General features: G+C 43.3%; 1 protein-coding gene across 6 annotated transcripts in view; it reads left to right on the top strand.

Annotated features, from left to right (window-relative positions):
• The window catches only part of GATA3 (GATA binding protein 3), a 60,585-nt gene extending 53,102 nt beyond the window's left edge, over positions 1–7,483 (top strand). For 5 of the 6 annotated variants that reach the window (XM_069229252.1, XM_069229253.1, XM_069229254.1 and 2 more), the window contains exons 5-6: positions 751–876; positions 6,382–7,483. In XM_069229252.1, the coding sequence (XP_069085353.1) occupies positions 751–876; positions 6,382–6,666 (411 nt within the window). In that variant the 3' untranslated portion in view covers positions 6,667–7,483. The remainder of the gene's footprint in view (positions 1–750; positions 877–6,381) is intronic. The other variant, XM_069229256.1, reaches the window with a different exon arrangement.
• Positions 7,484–27,744: the final 20,261 nt, after the last annotated feature.

Raw genomic sequence — 27,744 nt, 5'->3', positions numbered from 1 at the left:
CTGATTAGGAATAAGTACTTTTTATGACACCAAATCATCTGCCAGACATTCTTATTACATTCAATTACTTAGTCTCAAGATTTTAAATACAATCCTTGTTGATACTTTAAATTCCATAAACCTTTACATAGTCGGTAGTAGTTGGCCGATCTACAGGGCGTTGTACTTCTGGCATCATCTTTAATTTGCATTATTAATTTTATAGGCTAGAAAACCAACACCATTCACCTCACACCTTTTCTTGTTTTAACATGGCAACATATTTAACTCCACGATCGTCGACAAAAGGCTGAATGTCACATACACAGAATATGTGTGAGTAGAAAGAGTTTTCACATATTGGACTCGAGTAGCTGGGGGAGATGCATTGTGCCGTAAAACAGTAAAGACACTGTTATTACTTGTAAATCTTAGAAAGAGTTACACCTAAAAGAGAGCTTTCTTGGTTTGTTCTCTTTGTTTTATTTGAAGACGCATTCGTGGTTTATAACAGCAAACACCAATAAGAACAGTAACACTGCTAATTATTAACAATAATGATAATATTAATAACATATATAAAAATATTAATATCGCCCTACCAGCAAAGTAGATATGGTAAAATAGCAAATCCCATATGTTTAAGGGTGCATATTGGTAGGAAGAAGCAGACATCCAAATTGTGGGTTAGTTGTGTGTTTTGACTTGTATATATATTCATGTTAATATCTCCACGCTGCATAATTGAAATGTGTTTTTTTTCACTTGCAGTCTGCAGCTAGAAGAGCAGGTACTTCCTGTGCCAACTGCCAGACGACCACCACCACCCTGTGGAGGAGAAATGCCAACGGGGATCCTGTCTGTAACGCTTGCGGACTTTACTACAAACTGCACAATGTAAGTGTAATTCCAACTCTCGGCCAGTGGGGGCAGGCTAGAAGAACACTCCTGGCTAGTTCAAATAACTCTGCATCCTTCTGAGGCCTGTAAAATGAGTAACATTGAGGTGGTTAAATGTATTACCTGCTATTTGTCAGCAGTGCTACAAGCCATAACAACAATGATAATAATGATAATAAGTAATAGTAAGAATTACAGACTGCAAATATAATATTAATACCCATAATGATAAAATTATTTATGTAATCTACAAGATAAAGTACCCCCTGCTGTACATTATATACTAATGCAAGTCACTGAGGAGTAGTTCCTTTATATGGTCATGCATGTCTGAGGTGTCTTGCAATATCCTTACAAGGTACAGGAGGTGGTACATTATTCCTTGTTACACATGGTCACACAATAATCCTTCCTACAAATTGCTTATGTCCTCGGAGTGTTGCTCTTTCATATGATAGAGATAGGGTGCTTGTAAACATGAAGAATAAAACTAGAATCTCTAGTACAAAATTAAATACACCACAAAACATCTGGGTCTTTGTTGCAAAAAGATATTGGTGTCAGTTTAGTACAAGCCTGATATGTGTAGAAACATGCAGAGACATTCCATTTTTTCTGCAGTTACCTAAAGCATGGAAAAAACAAACATATTGCCATTGTTTCTCCTTTCTGTTTATCACTGTTCATCTAGAAAAACAGAGCAGAAGAAGAGAAAACCATGTTTCATTGTCATTAGGTTGAGCATAGCAGTGCGCAAGTACTGCTTTTTTAGGTGCTGGTATCTATGTGGGCTTTTAACCACTCCCACGGCACGCTCATCACTATCACTCGTTCATGGGCTTTCCTTTAAAAAATCCTTTGTTATCATTGGTAAATGACTTTACGGTTGTGCCTCCTTGGGGAAGTTTTGTTACTGCCTTGGACATCGACCCTGTTACATGGATAATTTCACGATTGCCATTATGTTTGACTGCAAGCAAACTTCTTTTTCCTTTTGTGTCTGTCCAATGCGCTAGCAGTGGCCGTGGTGCTTTGAATCGGCTTGCTTATGTCAAATGTTTTACTTTTGATTTTCAATTTATGTGGCAAGAAAAGTCCAGTTAGGAATTTACAATGCTAATAGCTCTAACTTGAGCAAACGCGAGACCCATTGCATTGCAAATTCTTGTATTTTAAAGTTGTTACTATGCTCTGTGACCTGCATTTCCCCTCGACTGCTTGCTCTGGTAGTAAGAAGTGTGATGCCAGAACTCAACAGTAATAGGTTATTACAGTTGAGTAGCTATGTCATATGTTTATTATGGGCACCAAGGGATGTCACAAGTCTCCTGGAATAAGGAAATTAGAGACAAGCTTTTATGTATTGTAAACACATACAGGGCAATAGATAGGGCAGTATGGTTCATAATTGTAATAAATCCATGATGTATTTTAATGCATTATTAGATATGTTTTGAAACTCGGGGCAATCAAACACCTGCCTTCATTAAGGTAATATCTTACTAAGCCATTAAACAAATTACATTAATAATGAATGAACTTGCAGTTGATGGAATAGACTTCCAGTGGCCTTTACATAATTATCAAAAAAGTAGGCACTGCCTATGTGTCATATGTCGCTCTCTTTCTATAACTCCGTGTCCTGCTGTGCAAGTGGTAAAAGTAGGCCAGTCCTCCACTGCTTCCTCACTTTGTCAACATTTCTACCTGCCCTAGAGTGTACATTAGAAATGAAAGTGGATAGAAGGGACAGTAGGCGTTAACGATGTTAGTTGTGAGAGATGCGTGTGATCATTAATTCTTACTATGGGCGGGTTTATTTCCCTTTTCAGAAGCCACAGCTCTCCACTCATCCACCCACCCACTAATCTGTGTATATGACCACTTCCCTGTTCACACTCCTGTGCATCCATCCATCCATATATCCATACATTCGCCCATATAAATATCTGGGTTTACCTATCTTTCTCTGTGTGTTCATATTTCCTTTGGTCCATATTTCATATGTAGGGTTTTGGACCGTGTTTCATGAATATATATTATGACACAATAAAGCCACTAGTGCATTGTGGTTGGTTACTTGTTAATAAACCATGACGTCACAGTTCGAAATGCACCCAAAAGCTCAAAGCAAGATTCTTAGGCCATAACTAAGGCTCCTAGTTTTCCCTGTTACTGATTTCTACAGAATTGCGGACAAAAACAATGCGTTACGCTGCTTTTTTAAAACGGAAAAAATACAGAAATTACTTTAATGTCAATATTTGTGCACATTACATTAAAAGCAGCTGTAAATAATTAAAAAAAAAAAGTTTTCAACAGCTGCTGATTTGCTCACGTGTTTGTACAATGGCATGTACAGATGTCTTTGTGCTATATGTGGCTTCATACGGCTAACATTCCAAAAACACCGGCTTGGAATGTACATTTATAAGTTAAATCAAGGTGCAAATATTGTAGTTGGATCTTTAGTTCTTCCCTCTAATAAATATGGATAAACAGCAATACAATGAACAAATATTTAATATGAATAAATGCAGACGGAAATGCTAAATAACATAATTACCACAAAAGCGGAAGTCTGCACCATAAAACACGTTATTGTCCCTTAAAGTGACATCAGTAAGTCCAAGCCAGTGTACATGACCCCTATTGTGGTATCACTCCCTCCTGTTGTGATGAAATTGACATTTATTTTGACATGACTGGGTACTGCTGAGATTTTACTGACCCTTACTGTGATATGGCTCTATCTAGCTTTGATGAAATTGACCCCTATTTTATAATCACGGAGTCTTACAGAGATGTGCGACAGTACCGCCATAGAGACTTCACTGAATTCAGTGGTATTGCCACTGACTCTCAATGTGATGTCACATGGAGCTAGTGTCCTTTGCTCGAGCCTTTCCATACTACCACTGAGCTCCACGGTGATGTATTAGTTCATTACTATGATGTCACTTAAAACTATCGTGAAGTGATTGAAACCTTTTGTGTGATCTCTAATCCCTGCCGTGAGTTATTAGACCCCTAATGTGGTATTACTGAGTCCTCCTGAGGTCTCGCTGTCCTGCATTGTGGTGTCAGTGAAAACTGCTGTGATGTCTCTTAGTGTCACGGCGATGTCACTCATGACTGACACATCCTGATATCACTCAGAGCTATAGTGCAGTAGACTGCTGTGCGAGCACTGAGCGCTGCTGTGGGGATTTGGTCTGTAACTTGCTATGGCCGACCTGTGATGTGACGTCATTGACCCGAGTTGCAATATCAGTGAGAAGTCGTGGGATAGCCTTGACCCTTGCTAGTCTCTCACTGGGATCACGGATGATGTTTTTGCTCCTTTAATGTGAAGCCACTCTCTGTTCTGCGACCACTGAGCCTTGGTGTCGTGTATTTGAATCCCCAAGTGATTTCCCTAAACTTTTTGGCTTCTTCTAATGACATCACCGAATTCTGAAAATATATCCATCCTCTGCTCCTGAAGACTACCCCTGGTCTGGAACGTAACAAATAAAAGTTGAGAAACTGTCAAGAAATCTGCGCACGGATTGGAATATCCCCTGCAAACCGAGGCCACCTCAGTCGTGAGTTTGTACCAGGGGGGTCGGCAAGAATGTGTTAATTGTTATGTGGCCGGCGCCAGCCTAATTTAATCAGCTAATGCGCTGGAGGGGCCTTTGTGAGTGTGAGAGGTGACAGGCTTCCAGCGCAGGCTGCCTGCCTGCGGACAGCTGTCAGTGGAGGCAGGGCCCCGTCACCCCCGCACTCCTGGAAGTGTGAGGGCTTTCCTGCGGGGTCAGGGCCCTGGCTCCGGAGCGCTGCACGGGCAGATCCCTCATCCCCGCTCCGGGCTGAAAGGAGCTCTCTGGGCCTCCAGATCCTGGTAGCAGCAACGCGCAAACCGCTGCGGGGACTTTCGGAAAACTGGCGAACACGTCGGAGGGAAAATCCCAAGAAAGGCTCTGCACCCCTTAAAACGTGTTCGCCGCGCTTTTAGATATGGGGCATTTCAAGCTAACCCCCTTCTGTTGACCAGTGCTTGAAATGGAAAAATAGAAGTGCATGTACTCTGCGCCAGTTTAGGAACACGCTTCAACAGAGATCGCACGACAGAAAACATATACATCCCGAGGAAAATACACATTCCTTCTTATTTTGCTCCATTCACACGGGAAATTACTGATCTTTGGATACCTATACGATAACAGCATCAATATTTGTGCAGCCTGCCTTTTGACAAAAAAAAAAACAGAACAAATGTGTCGTTTAAATGTTGTCCATCGTACCTTTATATTACAATTCAGTGTAATCGGTGAGGCGCTGGTGGTGAAATTACACAGGCGCCTACGTTGCCCATTTCTCCTCAGATTTAACCCGCCGCTATGTATTTTATTAAACGCAAATCTAGTACAGCTATACACAGTAAATGCCATTTTTTTCCATTGGACAGTCCCGAAATATGCATACAAAAGTTAAAAACTAAATGAGGGAAAGTGACTATAAATAGAACAATTAATAGAAAAAAGACAGTGACAAACCTAACAAACTATCATAGGTATTTGAGCACACAGTTCAGTCATGGCCATGTGGTACGATATGTTTCTCAAAGGTTGCAAGAGTCAATGGTTCTCAGATCCAATCTTCAGCTCCAAGACTTGCGCATGTGTGATGTACAGTGAACACCCCATGGTCTCTGTTGGGCTGCGCCATTTCGGTCTCGCAATCTGTGGAAAGGAGGAATTTGAGGCTGTGTTAGCAGCCCAGAGGTCCACTAATGATTCGCACATTTTATTGGCCCGCTCACAAGCGGGGGTGAATTGAGGTTTGCTGTATGTTGGCATCTGCTGCCTCCGTTCAACCCGCCCTCTTTAAGCAACTAAGATGTTTCAGTAGTTAAACTTTCTTGCAAAGATTCACAAAACCTGCAGGTAAAGGATGTCCTTCTAAACAGGCGATAAAACATAGAACCTAAATGCACGTAATAGGTTTAAAACATGATTTAAGTAAATTGGCAGATTTTAGCTAAATTAGATGGTTGTTATTCTGTAATAGTTGCACAACAGATTATTTAAGAACAAGTGAACGGATTCCCACTGGTGCATCCCTTCTGTGGAAAACACCCCTTTCTTGGTTGCTACCTTCTGATTGCTCACAGCTGCCTGTAGCCTTATAATGACTGTCTCAATTGCATGTTGTAAGTTACCATTTACTTTATCAATAGAAACAATTTTGCCAAGACTGTGTATACACACATTTGTTATGACTGATGATGGGCAGACCCCATGTGCTTGCTTTCCTTAAAAGAGGTAGTTCACGTAATCCCTGCATTCTTGTATATATAAGAGGACAGTTCTGCCCTTGTTCCATGGGCCAGGATTCCATTACGTATGACAACACTGGGTATGATAGATAATGAACGCTTTGAAATGAGTAATGGGTGGGCATTGCTAGTGAGCAAACAACATGGAAAGCACAAAAAAATAATGGCTTTTTGTTTAGATTAACAGACCCTTGACTATGAAGAAAGAAGGCATCCAGACGAGAAACCGAAAAATGTCTAGCAAGTCCAAGAAGTGCAAAAAGATCCACGACGGCCTCGACGACTACCCCAAGAGCAGCTCTTTCAGCCCAGCCACCCTCTCCAGACATATGTCATCATTGAGTCACTTATCACCGTTCAGCCACTCCGGCCACATGCTGAGTACACCCACTCCCATGCACCCCTCCTCCAGCCTTTCCTTTGGACCTCACCACCCTTCCAGTATGGTCACCGCCATGGGCTAGATCCCATCAGGTGACACAAAAAACAAGACACAGACTCCTCCCAAGACCTCCAGTTATGCTTGCATTTTCGCAGGAGCGGCATCATAATGGCTAAACCATGGACCACTGGTTTAAAGACTGATGCAAAGGTGGCCATTTTTCTTTCACCAGGAAAAGGAACTCTCTATGATGCCTGCATTGTCATCTGTTGGAGCCGGATCCCAATTTGTGAATAAGCAATTTTGACTCACGTTCCCTAATTCCCAGGGTCTTTAGTGCGGTGGAAAAACGCTCAACGTTGCATATAACTTAAACTGTAAAAAAATCTGTACATCTTATGAAGACTTTATTGCCTATTGGGCAGCTGTTCTGGAGTGAATATGGACGACAGGGAAAGGTTACAAGCAATGTAGCTCAGAAAAGCCAGGACTGGAAGAAGAGACATGCTCTCTGCAAGGAGCGGCAAGGCCGGCAGTTTTGTCGTCCTTCGAAGGAGGAAGGTGTTTCATGCATTAAAAGTTGTAAACTTTATCATTCATCCAGGCCACAGGCCTCTGCGGAGGAAGTACTATCGGTCCCCGGAAAGGTGTGTTACCAAGCCGATATCGCCACGAGGGCATGCACCGGGCCTGACAGCATTGTGAACAAGTCCCTGTAATTGTCGTTCGTATGTATAATTCTAAGCACCAAAATAACGAAGCTGTAGATTTATTCATCTTATTATACAGACTGAATGGTTGTAAAAATTTATTTACTGCTAGTGTAAAGAACTGCTTTTTGTTTTCATAATATTTTTCCCTTATTTGAGAATAAACTAGATTAAATTCTGTTGATTTGACGTCCGGTTTTGGCATGGTCAGCTTCTGTGTTTCCCACATGGTTTTGATAATATTCTTGTAAGAGCTTGCACCCAGCTTGACAGGCTTCACCGTGTAACACAGCGATATGGTTGCAACATTTCCACATTCTGGGGAGCTCATACCACAACATAGTGACACCAGGGATAAATATGTACTACACAAATGGTTATAACATAATATTTATGTCAATATCATGTCTGAAAAGATGATATTCCGTATAAAGAAATGCCTCATCTACCGAGGTGGTGAGGAACACATGTTGCTAACTATTTTAGATGAGAATTTCATCATGTTTAAATATATTTATTAGTTTAGAATGAAGAATCATGTCTTTTTCTTCATTATTTCCAAAATGCCCTGAGCGCTTTGGAGCAAACTAAAATATACTCACCTATTCTGATGCCATAGAAAATTGTGGGCATTACTAAGTCCCTCTATCTTTTCTCATAATAGTTCTGGGAATAGCATGTCCACATTATCTTGTGACAAGTACTCTTCTTAGGAGACTGACAGCATTTGATAAAATGTGCTCTAGCACGCATCACTGCATCTGGAACAACACAGCAGGATCCTGCTATCCCTTTTGGATCAGCTTTAGCACACTTTATCCAACTTACAGCTCAGAAGTGTTATACGTACGCAATGGAGTGATGGCCTTCACACAACTGGTTTTATCTTCTGTTTCTCACCTTTGTAAGTAGCTGTGGTCAGTTCTAAATTTGTAAAAATAAATAAATCAATAAATGAAGATGCCTAAAATATTTCTTGGGAGGGCTCCGTAATCCCCCCCACCACACTAATTCTGTCCACAGCCTGCAAGGACAATGGCTAAAGCTGGACTGCGGCAAGCGAGCTCATCTTCCTCACTAAATAATTGAGGATTCTTTCTCCAAGAAAATTTAGGAAAAATGATTTCAGACAGTGCATTTTACCTGATAATTTTTCTCTTAAATTTGCTAAAAATGTAAAAATTCTCAGAATCAAGGGATGCAACTTTTTCTTTTGATTAATAGAACGCTCAGGTACCTAGCCGTGCCTAGCTAGAATGCGCTACACAAATACCATCATTATTATTCTCATTCTCATCGGAGGGGGGGCATAGCAGCTCTTTACGGGCTTACCAAATACGTTTGACGATGTATTTATTATTCTGCCTGCTATAGGTAGTAGGATAATTCTGTAGGCTCATGCGGCTGTTTAGTGGATGTCTGTAATATGAATATCACAGGCTTGAATCTCCACATGAGGGTGATAAAGTGAATAACAACATCAGTTATTACCACGTCACAATTAAATGTATTCTATTAGAGCATCCATCACATTACACATCTGCCTGGTGGGCTCCAGGTCATCTATTACAGAACTTTGCATGCTTCGTATTTGAGCCCATAGTTAGAATGATAAAAGCAAAACTGAAAGTCTTAAAAAAGTCAGGACTGAATTAAGGCGACACTGATGCTTGTGAGCTGGAGCACTTGAGCTATGTAGTTAATGAAATAGAAGGCAACAGTGGTGTTATTAGAAAATAACACTGTTCTCCAAGAAACACTGATTTCCTCTTTTTGTCAAACATTTTGCTCAGCACATTTTCCCTGAAAAGAACAGTCGCCAATTCTTTTTTTTTTTAGACCGCTTGAGCCTCAGGGGCTTAAAGGAATGCACATGTGCCCACAACACAAGAAGAATGACGACAACACCTGCTGTTTAAAGCTGGCCATGTATGCGTACATTTCACGACACGTGTAGTAACCCCACGATTCAATTGACTGCCTATTCAAAGTCACTGTTAACAGTTGCGAGGTAGGCATGTTGAAACACCTGAGGACAACTAGCTAGGAACACACCAAGTCCGCGAAAGCAGGCTCTGGGGTGCTGTGTACCCTGTTGCTTGGCTAACATGCCAACATGCTGCTGACTGATGGACCCAACGAACCAGCCTATGGCACTGGCTGGTGGTTGGCGAGTACCAGGAGTGCTAGGATCCCGATTTGTTGGGGCATTGCATTGTTATTTACATTGCGTGAATGCCCCTGGTGTGACCCCGCCGCCATTGTTTTCTCTAGATGTTAGATGAATGGGCGCTGTACACTGTTTCTACGGCCTGCCATGAAACCTGATGCATTTCTCTGTCATGACACATTGTGCCAGTCCTTTGACGCTGCATTTTCTCCCCAAATCTTCTGCTTTCTTCCCCTGGTCACAGTTCTAGTCAAGGACAAAGTGACACATAAACGGAGAAAATGTGCATGTTGCAGTGCATTGACGACTTGAGAAAAAGTTGCCCTAAATGGAGGAGTTTAGAAGGAATGTACATAAGCGTTTTAATGGGATGAATATTAAACGCGGTACCTTCTTGCCAGCAGCCCCTGCAGACAGAAATAGCACGTGCATGTCTTTTGTCCGAGTTCAAAATCAGAAATATTTCCATCCTTATGCATATCAGCACCAGCCCTCCTCTTCCACCCCGCCACCCACCTATAGGCACCTGTAATTTTACAGTAAAGCAGTCGCACCACAGGTTCTGACTTTCCAAAGTCACATCATCACTCCGGGTGTTCAGTGGTGTTTCAGTTCATCTTGTTTCAGCCTACGAACCAAGGAGCACCATCTGGGTCTCTTTTAATGGGAATTGCTTTTCTGATGTGGGCCTGCTCACCTTAAACGTCTGACTTTCATATGCCATTACTGAGCGCAGGTGTCATCAGGGCTTTGAGTGGGCAGGTCCTTCCGGGTCTGAAACCCGGTAGTAACTACAAATGGACATTGAAATAGTCCCTTTCGAGCTCTACATCCAGGTCTTTAACTATTTTGTCGTGAAAAAGACTGATCAGTTTCTGAACAACTGAATGTGAGAAATGTTTAGGTAATTCACAACCGCGATGTAGCTCCTGTTTGTATTCTACATGTTTTACCTAATTTTGCGTTCCATGAAGCTGGTATCTATTTCCAGGCTGTTGAGTTCTTGTATTCTGTTTTCTTGCAGCATCCTACTCTCGGATACTGCAGTCTGTGAACCGCGCTGCCTGTAGGTGTTTATAACAGGCCTTGATTGAGAGGTCTGGAGTTGAGGCTGAAGGCAGTGCAGGTTTCAGAGTACTTGCCAGTGGGTCAAAAAGGTGTTCGGAACACATGGTCATTCAATCTTTGGCCTCTCTGCAGAGCGCATCGAGCAATGGTCTTGTAGTCCGGTTGCTATCGTTCTTCTGTGCAAATCTGTTTGACGAAAGTACACAGCTGCCCAGCATTGGCAAGGCAAAAGAAAATGCAGTGCTTACAGATGTGTGGGTGCGTTTTTTGGAGGGGGATCAAACGAGGGGTTCAGGAGAAAGCTAAAAGAGGGTGCCGAATGAGAAGGAGATGCAGTGTAGGTTATCAGATGGGGTGACTGGAGAGGAAAAGGGAGCACTGGTCTAACACAAGGTGAACCTAACCGGAGTGATCCAGACACTTTAAAGACCACTATCCCCTTCACAGGCCTCAGTAATGTTTAATTCACAATCTCACAATTCCAGAATTAAACTATTTTCAATAATATTTAAATAAAAAGTATCATTGTTGATTACCTTAAACAGCTAGCACCCATAAGCCGTAAATCCTGGGTGGTTTTAGATGTATGTTAGTAGTTGTGTTTTTTTCTGGATGCGGGAACGAAGCTCAGAGGAATGAAAATACCGGTCAGTGGGAACCCTATGGGAAACACAGAATTTAAGTTTATGTGTTTAAACCATGGTTTTAATCACATAAGCACGCCCTTTTAGAGACTCCCCACTTTTTTCATCCCACTTAATGCCCTGGGTCTTATACTGAGATCCCTTGCTCTCAGGATGGCGCACGCACATTAAGCTGTACTGCACAGTGGGACCCGAACAGTCGGCTCATGGGTGAGTCTCCCAGGAAGAAGTGATGTCACCCTGTGAGTCACCTGAAGCACTGCAGACGCACAATGAATTGCTTAGGTGGGCTGTGCATCTTTTAAGGAAAGGCTGCCGGCCCCTTCAACCAGGACATTTTTGAATAGGTTAGACCTTCTTGTAACAGTCTGGCCGTAATACTTTCAGTGGGATGGGTAAAAACAGTCAAGGTCCTTAGAAATAAGTGCAAATTATCTACCGAATGTGGTAGGTCTAGTGCTGGCGAGCTTAGGTGACCAAAATAACTATGGGCGCAGGAAGTCCAGGAGGTGAGTTTCTCTATCTTTGGTAAGGTAAGTCTATGATTGCATTTTTGATGGTGTGTTGGCTAGGTTGTCTTTGTTCTTTGAAAAGCATTAACGAAGCCAGTAGGTCTGGCTTTTTTGTTAGGAGAATGTTTGGTAATTGTTGGTTGACTTATTTTGTCTTGCCTCAAATGTACTAAACGTAATGAAACAACATCTCAAGCTACAACATTATGGAAGCTGAGAGTTGAGTCCCTTTTGCTGAACAGACTACAATAGCAGATTTACACTGTGATCTCAAAGATAAGTGAAATGAAAAGGACTCAGGAAATATGCATTGCAAGTGGAGTGTTTAAAAGGTGTGTACAACAATATACTGCATAGTATTTACTTTTGCCAGAGCAGTATTTTTTATTGCATCTCTAAGAAAGCCTGTGTACACGTATTTACTTTGTGATTACAAAAAAAACCTGTAAATCTCATAGAAGAATGTGCAAGAACGATTCGTGAATAACAGTGTCTTTATGACTGGCTAATGAATCCACACAGAACACTCTTCCTAAACAAAATAGCCCTAAATCAGCAAATAAAATGGCATAATGGTATCCAAGTTAATGCATCAGAGAATACTCACTGGTTCAATTACAAGCTGCATGCCATGTTTCACCTCCAGTCTAACAAGGAAGAAAGTATCAAGCAACAAAATGCAATGGCATTGACTGACAACCCACCAGGCTGTAGCAAACCAAGAAAACACATTAAAGTCAATGACTGGTAGGGGGTGACCAAACACCAATTCATTCTGTAGATCGTATTGCACTTTTGTTTAACTTATTACATGGGTTATCCAAACAGCTAAAGCTTTGTGTAGCTGAACAAAATAAAATAAAATAAAAATAAAAATAGATCGGAAGCAATTGTTAATATCGTTAAAATTGATACGTTTTAAGGATTATTAATCTTATTAATGCCAGAGTAGTGCAGATATCTTGGCTGTTTCCTCTTTATATAAGGCTTGCTTAACCCGCATTAACTACTTTGCAAATTGTTCCTTGCAGAAGAAAGATTGCTATTACTTCTGTTGTTGGTGCAGTGACTTTGACTAGTTCTATATATTAAAGACTACCAGTAGAGAACCTAGTAAACTGTTAGGCTCTTGAGTTCGCTGCAATTTGCCTTCAACGTCAAGTAGATTTCTGTAAAATTATTTTGTTTTACTGAAGAGTCCTGACGGTCCTAAAACATTCTATAAACGTGCACTACTTAGTGTGTAGTTGTTCCAAATATTTTAAACCTCAATAATTCAAGGTTGTATACTTCAGTGCTTTTTTCAGAACGTGCCTTGGTTTTGTAATCTAGCAGACTGCAATTTATGATGGCAACACCTTTAAATAAATATAGATAGGTATATATAAATTTACAAGAAAATATATAAGGGTTCTGTGAGGCAACTATTTCTAAGGGCCCTGTGCCGTACCGGTGATATATATTTAGTCTCTGCGAGGAGTATTCAAACTCATATTGTGGAGAGAAAGGATTAATGGAACAATAATCCGAAAACGAGGATAGATTTATGAGAACATTTAAGGTAATTACTTTGCACGTTGACATAACTAACATAAGATGATCCATTTACAATGTTTTTTCTAGTTACTCTAATAAAAGGATCACAGAGACTAAAACATGCCTATGCTCCTTTCTGATTCCTGAATATTTTAGGTACTTCCAGAATCCAAAGTGTCAAACATTATATTCAACAATAGCAAGGGTTTTATGGAATTAGTGACATCATTGCACTATGTCCTTTGTGTTGATATCTCATTGCTCTTTTTCAGCTCTTATTTTACCCCTTTGGTTTTCATAATATGGATTTGAAATACTTTCAGGAGGTTAGGGAGTAGTCAGAATACTGGCTTCATGCTGATCGCATGCAGTCCACACCATGAAAGAATATTCTACAATAGGAAAATGTGTGTGCTCTCTGTATATATTTGGGTGGCCTCTGATTACAAATTTTTGCTTTGTCCTTATTTTTACTTGTCCATAGAGAGCAGCAGTAGCCAGTGCTTCTTCTTTATTTCTCCTTTAGTGTTTTCTTCACTATAGGCAGAGCAGGCTGTTTGAGATTATGTTGTCTCTTTATGTCCGCATGAGCTGCATCCTAAAGTTCTCTCTTACTCTTGAACAAGTTGCATCTCTGATTGGGACCCTTGGAGGCAAGGCAGGGCCAATAATGCATATTTACCAAATACATATAAATGTTATAGATTTGAGGAAGGCAAACTGTCTTCCATGGACATCTAAAGCAGTTAGGGCCACATGTACAAATGTCAGGTTTTGCGAGTCGCAAATTGTGAGTATTAAAAACATGATATACAACGGTGTCTCAGACACTGTTAGCGATTCCTAAATGGGTCACAAGGGAGCTACCTCATTAATCTTCACAAGGCAGGTCACAATTTGCGATCCATTGGGAATGGCCGGTACTGGCAGGGATGTTGGCCTGCTGGGGTCAGCAGACCACTATGTCTGTGACTGCTTTTTAAATAAAGTATTTTTTAAAAATGCAGCCCGTTTTCCTTAACTCCTTCGCTGCCAGGCCTTTTGCCCCTCAGGTACCAGACCTTTTTTTGGCTATTTGGGGCAGTTCGTGCTTAGGTTTACCTACCCACACCAAATTTGTGTCCTTTTTTCCAAGATCCTAGGGATACTGAGAGTTTGTGGGTTCCCCTGGAGGAGACCAAGAAATTGGACAAAATACAGCAAAAGTTTAGTTTTAAAAAAAAAATGGGGAAAAAGGCTGCAGAAGAAAGCTTGTGTTTTTTTTAATGAAAATGGCATCAACAAATGGTTTGCAGTGCTAAAATCACCATCTTCCCAGCTTTCAGGAACAGGCAGACTTGAATCAGAAAACTATATTTTTCAACACAATTTTGGCATTTTACTGGGACATTCCCCATTTTTTACTATTTTTGTGCTTTTAGCCTCTTTCCTGTTAGCGACAGAAATGGGTGTGAAACCAATGTTGAATCCTGGACAGCTAAACATTTCTGAAAAGTGGAAAAATCCTGAATTCAGCAAGAGGTCACTTGTGTAGATCCTATAGGGTCTTCCTACAGAAAATAACAGTTGAAATAAAAAAATATTGAAATTGAGGTGAAGATAACAGCAATTTCTCCCCACGTTTTACTCTTTAACTTTCTTCTGCGATGTTAGATTTTCAAAAGCAATACACCATTATGTCTGCTGAAATCTTCTTGTTGCGGGGATATATAGGGCTTGTAGGTTCATCAAGAACCCCAGGTACTCAGAGCCAATAAAGGAGCTGCACCTTGCAGTGTGTTTTCATTGTATACCGGGTACACAGCAATTCATTTGGTGAAATATAAAGAGTGAAAAATAGGTATCAAGAAAACCTTTCGTATTTCCAAAATGGGCACAAGATAAGTTGTTGGGAAGAAGTGGGTGTTTGCACATCTCTGAATTCTGGGGCCCCCATACTAGCATGTGAATTACAGGGCATTTCTCAAATAGACGTCTTTTATTACACACTGTCTTACATTTGGAAGGAAAAATGTAGAGAAAGACAATCACCCAGATCAAAATGGTACCTAACTTGTGTGGGTAGACCTAGTGCCGCAACAGGAAACGAAACATGGACACATCACATTTTTACATGGAAATCTGACGTGTTTTTTGGAAAGTGCGTAGCTGTGTATTTTGGCCTCTATCTCAGCTGGCAACTAGGGAAACCTACCAAACCTGTGCATTTTTTAAAAATAGACACTTACAGGAATCCAGGAAGGAATGACTTGTGGGGCTCTCACCAGGTTCTATTCCTCAGAATCCTTTGCAAACCTCACAATCTGGCAAAACACACTTTTTCCTCACATTTCGATAATAGAAAGTTCTGGAATCTGAGGGGAACCACAAACGTCCTTTTATCCAGCATTCCCCCAGGTCTCCCGATAAAAATGGTACCTCAGTTGTGTGGGTAGGCCTAGTGCCGGCAACAGGAAATGCCCCAAAACACTACGTGGGCACATCAAAATTATCAAATACAAAACTACCTGTTTTTGAGGGGAGCACCTGCGTTTTTGGTCCTGGGCTTAGCAGCCATCTAGGGAAACCTATTAAACCCAGACATTTTTGAAAACTAGACACCTGAGGGAGTCCAGGGAGGTGTGACTACAGTGTATCCCCTAGTATTTTCTTATCCAAAATCCTCAGCAAATCTCAAATTTAGCTAAAAAGATCACAGTTTCCCCACATTTCTGTGTGGGATCACTGCACCTGCACAAATTTCCTACTACCCAACGTTCCCCTCAGTCTCCTGATAAAAATGATACCTCAGTTGTGTAGGTAGGCCAAGTGCCTGGACAGGGAAGAGCCAAAAGCAGGTCGAAATTGAGGGGGCACCAAAGCGGGTCCAAAAGGGCAGTTTGAAAAAAAAAGTTTTTAGACTGACAAGTGGGGCAGAATGTTTATCGGTATAGATGCAACAATGCTGGGTGGTAGGAAGTTTGTGGATTCATGCAGGTTCCAGAAGGTTCCATCATAAAAATATAGGGAAAATGTATGATTTCAAGCATAGTTGGAGGTTTGCAGAGCATTGTGGGTAGGAAAATGGTGCGAGGTGCATGTGAAGCACACCACCCTGGACTCACCCAGATGTTTAGTTTTCAGATGTGTCTAGGTCTCATAGATTTTTCTACATGGCAGCGTCCCAAAGTTAAAAAAGTGCAGCCCTCACCATTTCACGTGGGATTATTTTGAGAGTTAGAGAAGCTCTCATGGCCCAAATGTAAAACCAAAGCCCAAAATAATCAAATGCCCTCTTGCTTGCCATTAGGATAAGATCTTTTAGTGTGCAGGGGAGAGGTGAAAGACTGTTACCGCCTTTAGTTGGGGTAGGGGCATCACCATGTCACACTGGTTGGTAGCCACCAGCGATTTCCCTTCCATCCCTGCCCAATGGAGGGGGAATGGGAGGCCCACAAGGGGTGCAGGACGAGCTGGTCTCATCCTCGGCACATGGTAACTGTGGCGAGGGTGAGACCAACTTGTCCAAGGCACCCGAGGGGTTAAAGAAAAATGGGCTGTATTTCAGAAATAAAAATGAAAAGTTTCCTTTTCATTTTTTCAGAGTAGGCAGTGGTCTGAAAAAAAGTTGGCACTTCCATTCACAAAGGAGCTCTTCCCGTTTGCGAATGGCTTACCACCAATTTGAAATTAGTGATAATCTGCGAATGCTTTGCGATCGCATTTTGGTCGCAAACCATTCATACATACCTTTCATATTCAGTCTTAGGAAGAGACGGCCTGAATATGCTCCTTCCTACTGATTCGCAAATTGGGCTTTGTACATCCCAAGAAGCATTTTTCTACTTACAAGTGGCCCGGTTCTGCGAATTGGCCTGTTTGCAACTAGATGTTTTGTCCATGTGGCCCCTAATCCTTCTAAAGATTCCTGAGGAATCTTGATCCTCCAACCAATTAGCTTTTCATTTCAGGTGGCTCCTGTCCCCAGCCCCAGATCCCTACTGTACATTCACAGCAATAATACTTTGGGAAAGACCACCTGCTTCCAATATGCAATATTTCTGAAGATGGGCAAGCCTTTTTTATGCAGCATTTTAAGAGTCTTCAAGTCGTGAGGCGATTCTGAAAGATTTCCTCCCTTAGAAACTGCAGTTATCAGGTAATCCCAAAGGAATCACTGAGCATAAATAAACCCATTCTAATTTGCTCAAGATAACCCTGCATGTGCAGACAATATAGCCCTAAAAGGAATACATTTGCCTACCAGCAACCTGTGAAGATTATTAATCTAACACATCCAGCTGGAATGTTGGCTTAGCAGGATTGGATTTCTTCACCTAGGCCATACCCACACATTTAGATGCAGGAGGGTCACAGCTTCATTGAGAGCTAACATGATTGTAGGAAAGTGGACAGACAAACTCATAGGTTATATCAAAGTCTCTAGTTCAAGGCATAGTCTTGTGTGGTGATGTGATGTCTGCTAGATTCAGCATACATCCCTAGGACAGTGACCAGGCAAGTTCACCATACCATGCAGCTATTGCAAAGCTCATTACCTATTGTTCTAGTGATGCTTGCCTCGGCACACCTGCCACTTTTCTTACAATTGTCTATACAACAAATGCCAACCTATCCTCCCCTATGATAAATCTACTACAGCTGGGGCCATGTTACTGCTAAGTGCCTTGGGTCAGAGTGGGAGGGTGTGCCTTCCCTCTGGTACCCTGGGCCACTTTAGTATTACAGAAGGGGCCACAGATGCTTGTACAGCTGCTTTTGTATAAAAGATCACGCTGGAGCTACATTTTTTAAACCAATTGTTATTGACACTCATAAGATGGAACACAGTACAGCAGTATATACTTTATAATAATGATACAGATTAGTATGAGGGCAGCATGACAAGGGGAGAATTGCACAGTCCACAGTATTCTTCCCTGCAGAGCATGGCACTCTCCACCTATGCCTACTTGGTTATATTAGTCTGCCAAATCAGAATTGAGGGGCGGTGGCTGATATCCACCACATTACTATCGCTCTTTTGTCCAGGAGGAGCGCTAGGTCAGTAAAACAAGTTGTGACTTTGCCTGTTTTGTGACAAGGGATCAAGGTAAGTAGACGGTTGGGACAGTATCTAGCCATTCCCTGTCTGTTGCCCATGATATATTGGACAGAATAGTGTTCCAGAAGGGTCCCAAGGACCCGCAGGTCGAGGGCATATGGACTACGCCAGCCGAGTCCATCCTTCACTAGGGTCATTCATCCGCTAACATGGGATAGGTGTGGTGGAGTTATTGGGGGTCAGGTAGGCTCTGTGCAAGAATTGTTTGTATTTAAATCAGGGATCTTGCTAGGGTATTCTAGTACCTTGAGCCATTCTGAGGCGTGAAATAATTGTCCCAAAAAAGTCTCCTAGCCAGACCAAAGGTGGGTCATTGCCTCTAGGGGGGGTCACATGTGAAGCCTTAGTATAACCATGTTACCAGTCACCTGCTGCCAGTCACCTGCTGTGTTGTATTGAATGCAGTGTATGGAGTTGTGGGTGTTGTGTTAGTTCTGCATTGGAGACCACCCAGTATTGTTGCAATGTTGCCCAAAGAGCCCTGTAAGTAAGGAACTCCCCCTCGTGAAACAAATGGAGTTCATGTAGCTCCCAGAGGGATAACAACACTTCCTCCCCAAACGAGTCACCCAGTGTGGAAATGCCTACCTCCTCCCAACATTTGAGGTAATGGCCAGTCATGCTATCCTCGCCCAGGGGAAACCCCTGGAGCAGGATCTGTGGGACGTAGGGTCGTACAGTCCTAGCTCCCAGAAAGCCCCTTTCAAAACTCTTGTGGGCCGTGCAGAGATGGAGTGGGTAGGGGCCCTTTGTTTTGCAATGTGGGAGGAGCAATGGTGAGAAGAAAGGCACTTGATGACTCCATCCCATGGAATCCCCATCTTGCGGATGTAATATCCCACCAACCAGTGGGACACTCATTAAAGTCAGGCAGCCAGATAATAATGTGTAAAATTCAGGGATTCTATGCCTCCCACGGAAGCAGTCATAGCTTGAGGGGCCATATCAGGTCTATGAGCATTGAGCCTAGGCATCGGAGGGTGATCCCCAGGACCAGCATTGGCAAGTTGGTAAAATAATATGGTGGTTGGGGCAGCATTATTATTTTGTAAAGAGCTACTCTGCCCTATACTGAAAGTGGGAGGGTCGTCTCCAAGGAGATCTGGGAGCACAGGGACCATAGTGTCTTGTCGAAGTTCCCCTACATGGGTCCACTGCTGAGTCCCTGAATATTTAAAGGTTTGTTGGGCCCATGTAAGGTGCCCAACGCATATTTGGCCAGCTGTGTGGGAAAGTGTTCCACCAGGGTAAAGACATGATATTTGGCATTATTAATCTGGAGACTGATATCTCCCCAAAAGCAGATAGGAAGGGGGAAATGTCAGTCAGGTCCCTGCAGACATCCCAGAGGTAGAGAGTCGTATTGTCTGTGTAACAGGAGACAACCTGCATCTGGGTGTCTAAAGGAATGCCTTAGTCATTGCCTGTAGACCGCAATGGCACCTTGCAACAGAATCTTGCAGAGAATCTTGTAATCCAACAAGAAGAGGGAAATTGACCTGTATGAGAAAGAGACCGTGGAGTCCTGTCCTGGCTTTGCCATCAGTACCACCTGGGCCTCCTGCGTGGAGGGATGGAGGGGTTCTGTTTCTCTTGCAAACTGAAACAGTTGTAGGAGACAGGGAGTCAAAGAGGACTTGTATGCTGTGTAGAACTCAAAGGGGAAATCATCAGGACATAGTGACGTCCTCTGAAAAGAGCTCTGTTAGAAGTGGGGTCTATAGTTGGCTAGTTCACTGTGTCAAATAGGGATGCCACTCTAGTCAGGGTAAGGGAGCCACACAACTAAGATAACCCCTTATCACCTCCTTGGTAGCTTGGCACGAGCAGTCAGGCTTATCTCAGAGGCAATGTATTTGTGTACACACACACACACACACACACACACACTCAAACACACACACACACAGTAATATAGTCATACAGTGAAAACACCACAATAATGCTCTACACCAGTTTAGAAACATAGCCAATATTTATCTGAGTAAAACAAGACCTAAACAAAAAATATCCAACATACACAAGAAATATATCACTTTTTAAAGGTTCCAGAGAGTCTTAATCCATAGGAATCAATGGTTGTATCTTTTTAGCACAAAGTACCTGGGATGCATCAAAAACAAAGACAATGCAGGCCACAGGGGAGGGGAGGTGCTGAAAAGCAAGCAATGCATCGGTTTCTTAATGAGCAGGGGAGGTTCCTTACTGTGGTGCAGGGTCGATGAGAAATTGAGACCATGGGGACGATGCAAGGAAAATTCAGACACACTGCGTCGATGGAGCCGCAGGGAAACAGGTGCAGTGTCAATTCTGCAGCTGCAAGACAGGCTCGGGTTGATTTTTGAGCTGCGGGACAGGCGTTTCATACATTTTTCTGCTGCAGTGCATCTGTGCATGGATTTTCTCCTTCAGGTCACCAGCTTACACTTCCAACGGCCCAGGGACTGAAGTTGGCACCACTTGGTCAGGACTCTTAGCAGACGAGCCCAGGCACTGGCAGGTGAAGTCTTTGATGTCCCTGAGACTTCTTATTAGGAGGCAAGCTCAGTTCAAGCCCTTTGAGAACCTTGGAAAGCAAGATGTAGAAAGCAAAGTCTAGACCTTTTAGTCCCAGGACAGAAGCAGCCAGCAGCAGGCTAATGCAACAAAGCAACACGCAGAGTGGCAGTCCTCCTACGGCATCCAGCTCTTCTTCCTGACAGAATGTTCTCTGTCCAAAAGTGTTCTAACTCTGTGGTGTCCGAGGTGCAGTACCTATACCCATTTCTGTCTTTGAAGTAGGCAAACTTCAAATAGAAGTCTTTGTAGTGCACAGACACTGCCTTTCCCTGCCCTGGCCCCAGACACACTCCACACTCCAGGGGGTTGGAGACTGCTTTGTGTCAGGACAGGCACAGCCCTATTCATGTGCCACTGTCAGCTCCTCCCACAAATCTACCCCAGGAAGACCCATCAGCCTGGTGATGGGCCATCTGGATATGCTGGGCACATCTCAGCTCCCTTTGTGTGACTGTCTATAGTGAATGCACAAACAGCCAAACTGTCATCCTGACCCAAACGTGAATTCCACAGACAGGCAGAGGCACTAAGTGGTTAAGCAAGAAAATGCACACTTTCTGAAAGTGGCATTTTAAAACCTACTACTCAAAAACCAACTTCTCCAAAAGATGTATCTTTAATTTGTGAGTTCATAGACCCCAAACTCTAAATCTCTATCTGCTCCTAATGGGAAATTGCACTTAAACAATATTTCAAGGCAATCCTCATGATAACCTATGGAAGGGATAGTCCTTGCAATAGTGAAAAACAAACTTAGCTGTATTTCACTATGGTGCGGCCAGTGTTAACTGCATCATAATATCTTTTTTGCTTATTTTAAGCCATGTTGCACAGCAGCCTTCACTGCTGGTAGGAAAGCTGAGGGGGCGGGAGGAAAGTGGGACACACATTGCAGTGACACATACTTTTTGAGAATGCATGGCCAGAACTAAAAACAAAAAAAAGTACAGCAGAAGGATGGGGCCAGTGGAAGGGCTCTGGCCGCAGAAAGAACCTTTAGTTGGTCCATGTTTCATGTCAGGGACTGGAATGTGAAGCCTAGGAAGCCACTGACCCGTAAGAAGCAAGGAAACTAGAGCAATATGCAAGACAAACAATGGTAAGTAATGGTAAGCAAGGGGTGGACTCTAAGCCCCTTTTAAACTTTTTTTTGTTTACAAGAGGTTTTGCAAGGACAGTGCTTGTGCCGCATGCGCTGTTCAGACGAAACCTAAATGATGTCTCTTATATATATTTTTTTGTTAGTGGACAAAGTGTTTTTGCATACACAATAACAATAAACTCAAGAGTTTAGAAAGTAATTTTGTAATGTGTGTTATGGACTCTTCCCCTTCTGCCACTCCAGGAAGACCATTAAGCATGAGAATATTACACTCTATTTTGTTCTCCAAGATTTCTCTGTGTTGTTTAAAAAAAAAGTAATTTTCCATTTGTGAACTGTAGAGGTTAAACATCTGGCCTCATCTATTCTCTGTTCAACATATCTATTAGTTTCTCAATGGTCAGATTGTTGTAATATTTAATTAGTAGTGGCCACAGAAGGTTGAAGTGGCACAATGTCATTAATGATTTTGTCTAGAGCAGCAGTTGTTAACCTGTAGTCCAGGGATGCCTGGGGGTCCATGATGCCTACTAAGGCGGTCTATGACTTCTTAGTAACTCAAATAATATTAACATAATTTTAAGGTGTAAATAAATAGGAAAGCAAAATGTAAAGCTGACATTTTCAAAAGTTTTGTTTATATGAAGGAATTTGAAATTTGAGCCTAAAAAGTAAGTTAGTATCCTCAGTGTTGTGGAAGCAGTGCAAGTGCATAAACTAGAATAAAGTATGGGCAATGGGTAACTTCAATTGGAGAAAGAAAAGCTTCAACTTTCCCATTAAAAGTTTTTTTTTTATATTTGTTTGAGAATTAAATAAAATGTTTCAACACTTGTGTATGTGTGTGGTGAAAGCTTGTTCCTGTATTTTTGTGTATTTATTTGCAGTTCAAATCATCAACATTACACGGGTGTCCCTGGCTTCGAGCAATGACTTGATGGGGGTCCTTGCATTTCAAAAATGATTTGTGAGGGTCCCATGATTCCTGTAATTATTTGGTTGGGGTCCAACAAAGTCAAAAGGGTTAAGAACCACTGGTCTAGAGCATGGTCAGAAGAGGCACTGAGGATCATGTTTGGAGATTTTTGGTTTAGCTGCTATCACTAGTTTGCCTTCCACTTTCGAGAAGGTTGTGGCATACCAGATCTGCCAATGCAGGCTAAAATTGATCATGGTATAAAGGTATCAGTCCTGCCAGTGAACCATCACTACTAAAAGTAACTCCACCAAATCTGTAAGTGAAGAAATTTAAGACAAATACATAATGCACAAAAAGGTTCGGAGTGTAGATCCAGTTACAACTATTAATTAACAAGATCAAGGTTACTTATTCAGGATTTACTAGTTGCCGGGGTTAAGAAATCAGTGGTAAAAATAACCCCATCAAATCCACGATATGGAAAAAAGTAAGCCGGAAATAGAGAGCTGTAAATAAATCCAGGATGCAGATGTCTTTAAGAATGATCAACCTCTAAAATAATGATAATGCAGCCGTGTCATACTAATAAATAGAACCCTGGCAGTGAGAAAGCACAGTAAAGACACCCTCGCCCCTTTGAGACAGTTAAATGGAGCAATTATGAGTCACACAAATCAAACATGGGGAATCAAGGATTAAACAAGAAAAACATCAAGTAACGCCACTAGAGAACTGAATAATTATTGGAAAATCATCCACACATATAACATCTCAAATTCGAATTTCCCCATATACGAATAGCCAAATGTAAAAACAGGGACATTGTCATTTGCCATCTGTTGGAGGTGGCATATTCTGGTTGGCTGAGGCTAGGCCCTAGCCAGGGAGAGTTCACCACTCCCTTTAGGGTTGGGTGGCTACACTCACTATATAACCTCTGCTCACCCTTGGGTAGACTGGCACAGAGCAGTCAGGCTCATCACAGGGGCTATGTGCAAAGCAATGGCACAGCAATACCACACAACAATTATGCTGAGCATCAAAAAAGAGACTTCTCACGAGGCATATGTAAATACGTTTTTGTATTCAGCACACAAAAATTAATTAACACAGCATGAATAACATGTAACTCTGGGCAGGAATCACTATGTGAAACAATACTAGCAGTTCTATACTCAACTGTGTTAAAATGGCATTTGCAGTACACACATGTGAGAAAAATAATACATTCCCTCCCATCACCCACATGAGGTGCAAAAAGTTGTCAGCACGAGACCCACCCTAGGGATTGCTGCAATTCAATTATACAAAGTCCTAGGGTGCACCCAGGTTCACAACGATAGCAGCAATATGTACATACAGAGCAATGCAGCACTTTAAAATAGATCTGTGGCCTGGGTCGCACAGGTAAAATCTAAAGTCAACCATGTAAGCCCTCTGGCAAGAATGAACGTGTCTAGCAACACCATTGTACAGTGTAACAATCACCCACAAAAGCTCCCACACGCTCACTCCGCACCTCCAAGGGGGTTCCACGGATACCAGGCAGCTCAGAATTCCGCACTTGCATACACTCACTCCCAACACCCTGATGCAGTGTGCTGATATTCGGCCGGTTAGCTGTCATTGCGCTCACATTGGGCCCCAAAGTCTTCCTCCACCCTCCAACTGGCCCTACTACCCCACCTCTCTTAGCTGAAGATGCAAACAGTCTTTCTCTGAATGTTAGGCCACACACGGCCAGAGTCACACTTGTCCAGGCACTTGGTGACAATATGGGGGAAAGGAAGAGACACCACTGAAGCGGATAATAGTAAACAAAGGGAGGTCTGGCCACCACTCGGGAAGTTCACTGAAGGGTCTCTACACCATGCCTTCTGGTGCGGACACAGGTCTGAAAAGCATGGGGGGAGGGTTGTTGGGGGACACACGCTGGTCACAGAGGCGCCCAACCAAGCTAGACACTCTATTACAGAATAGTTACCAAATCCTGCACCTCCTTGGGAGGAGGTACAACGCCTGGGGCGCGATGACTTGAGAAGCCCCAGACGGTCCCGGTTGCACACAGAGATACCAGTCTGCACCTCCCTGGATGGAGGTGTTACGTTGATTGTGCAATGGCTTGAGTCGCACTGGATGATTCTGATCACAAACTCAATACCGAATCTACCTGAAAAGAGACACACATCTGGTGTACGATGACTTGAGCCACACCAGACAATCCGGTCAAACACACAAAGAAGATTCCACTTCTGTGCCTTCCTGAAATGAGGCACAATGCCTGGTGCGCGATGACTTGAGTTGCATCAGACACTTCCGATCGATAACACAATGTGTTCAATGTCGTGCCTGCCTGTAATGAGGCAGAACGTCTAGTGCACGATGACGTAAGCCACACCAAACACTTCCGATCACCAACACAACATGTTCAATGTCGTGCCTTGCTGGAATGAGGCACAACATCTGGTGACGATGACTTGAGCCGCACCAGACAATCCCAATCACAGACACCAAGTACTTACTGTTGTACCTTCCGGGAAACATCTGGTGCATGATGTCTTGAGTCGCACCAGATGATCCTTGAGTACACACACGAAAGATTTCAATTCTGTGCTTTCCTGGAATGAGGCACAACATGCACCAGACGATCCAGCTACCCACACAAAAGATGCAAGTTCAGCGGGGCAGCACAAGGTAGGATTTGGCACCTGCTCCTGGGAAACCCAAACCTCTGAGGGTCGTCACCTATGATATGGACACCGCACACAATGAGCATGCAGTCGGGAGTCACATGAAAGAAATAAGACACACTGGAGAAAGGCAGGCCATGTGGGTTCCCGCACTGGTGAATCCGCTCACAACAAACAAGCCACTTATGTGTGTCATAGACCCACAATGAAGGACCACAGTCCTTGAAATGTGGGCAATACTTTAAAGGCACCGCCTCAACCAAAACAGTTCTCCAGAAAGTATATTTGCTTCGGTACTCGCACAGTTGCTGCCCGATGAAGTCCAGCCGATGATGCAAGTACTTACGAGGGCACTGCTCTCCAGATGACACCGGTGGAAAATGTAGCTCCCTCACAGGAGGTCTTTGATGTCCCTGAGACCTCCACAAGAGAACAGGGGGCATGCTGTTATACCCTTCGAAAGCACACTTCAGAGTGCCACACTGCAGTGACCAGTTTTCCCAGGCCAACCGCAATGTTGGAAGGGTGCATGGTCCCTTCCTGTGTGAAGTAAATACTCCTTGTGCACAACAGAGTTCTCTGGCAGTGTGCACCATGTGTTCCAGCATTTCCAGCCCACGTTCCTGCAAGCGTAGATCTAAGTTGCTGATGTGTGGTACCAGTAGATATACTAAAGTGTGCCTTTGAAGTTGGGGATGGTTCAAAGGATATCCCTTTGAACCACATATGTCTCCCCTAAGTTTCAGTCCTGGCTGTCATGGGGCCATGGAATGCAGATCGTTATTTTTATTCGGCCATGCTCTGGCTCCGAGAGGCAAAGGGGGTCATTCTGACCCTGGCGGTAATTACCGCCATGGCGGAGGTCGGCGGTAGCACCGCTGGGCATTCTGACCGTGGCGGTTCAGCCGCGGCCAGAAACGGAAAGTCGGCGGTGTACCGCCGACTTTCCGCTGCCCTTGAGAATCCTCCATGGCGGCGGAGCGTGCTCCGCCGCCATGGGGATTCTGACACCCCCTACCGCCATCCTGTTCATGGCGGCTCTCCCGCCATGAACAGGATGGCGGTAGGGGGTGCCGCGGGGCCCCTGGGGGCCCCTGCCGTGCCCATGCCAATGGCATGGGCACGGCAGGGGCCCCCGTAAGAGGGCCCCAAAAAGTATTTCAGTGTCTGCCCAGCAGACACTGAAATACGCGACGGGTGCAACTGCACCCGTCGCACCTTCCCACTCCGCCGGCTCAATTCTGAGCCGGCATCCTAGTGGGAAGGTTGATTTGCCCTGGGCTGGCGGGCGGCCTTTTGGCGGCCGCCCGCCAGCCCAGGGCAAATGTCTTTGGTGCGGTGTTCTGACGGCGGTACCTTGGCGGACGGCCTCTGCCGTCCGCCAAGGTCAGAATGACCGCCAAAGTGTCAAAACCTCTCCCTCCAATCTACCTAGCCAGATTCTCAATTGGCAGAGGCCTGTTGTTTTGGGTGACCACCTTCTATGGCTGTTGCTGGGGAATGCACAGATGTGCTTTCCCCAGCCTCCAGTGAAATGGAGTTTGAATTAAAAGGCACCAAAAGAGAGTTTTTAGAAAATAGAAATGCCCACTTCTTTGAAGTGGCATTTCTAGAGCATTACTGACAAAACCGCCTGTATCATGGGCAGGGGTTTGTCATTGTTAATCCAAATATAGTAAACACCATGAGGCTGCTGCAGTGCAATTCACTGTTGCAGTTCAGCATCAATTGTAACCTATCACCATGTTATCCTATGGGCAGAACAGCCCTCATGTGTAGTGAAAACACATATGGGTATTCTTTCACTACATGGGCACATGTGCCCTGGTGCATGCACAAACCTGTAGGAGTCAGATTGACAAAAGAGAAAGGACACCACATGGGTGCCAGAGCGCCCATTCAGGCTTGCTGTGAGAGGCCAAGTACATAGGGTCACACCAGTGTACATATGTACACATGCTGGTCAGTGCCACTTTCTTGGCATAGGTAGGAAGGTGGCGTGCCTTCACAATATATTTGCAGTGGAAAAGTGCCTAGGGTTCCAAAGCCACTCAAAGAGAATCAGCAAAACCATATAGAAAAAGCAAAAAGTTTGGGGTCCCTCTACCTCAGTGTGTCAGGTCTAACACCATCACTTCTCCAGCTC

This window comes from Pleurodeles waltl, chromosome 4_1, assembly GCF_031143425.1.
Source record: "Pleurodeles waltl isolate 20211129_DDA chromosome 4_1, aPleWal1.hap1.20221129, whole genome shotgun sequence".
Lineage (NCBI taxonomy): Eukaryota > Metazoa > Chordata > Amphibia > Caudata > Salamandridae > Pleurodeles > Pleurodeles waltl.
The sequence above is the reverse complement of the archived record's forward strand: the minus strand, read 5'-3'. Positions and strand labels throughout refer to the sequence as shown.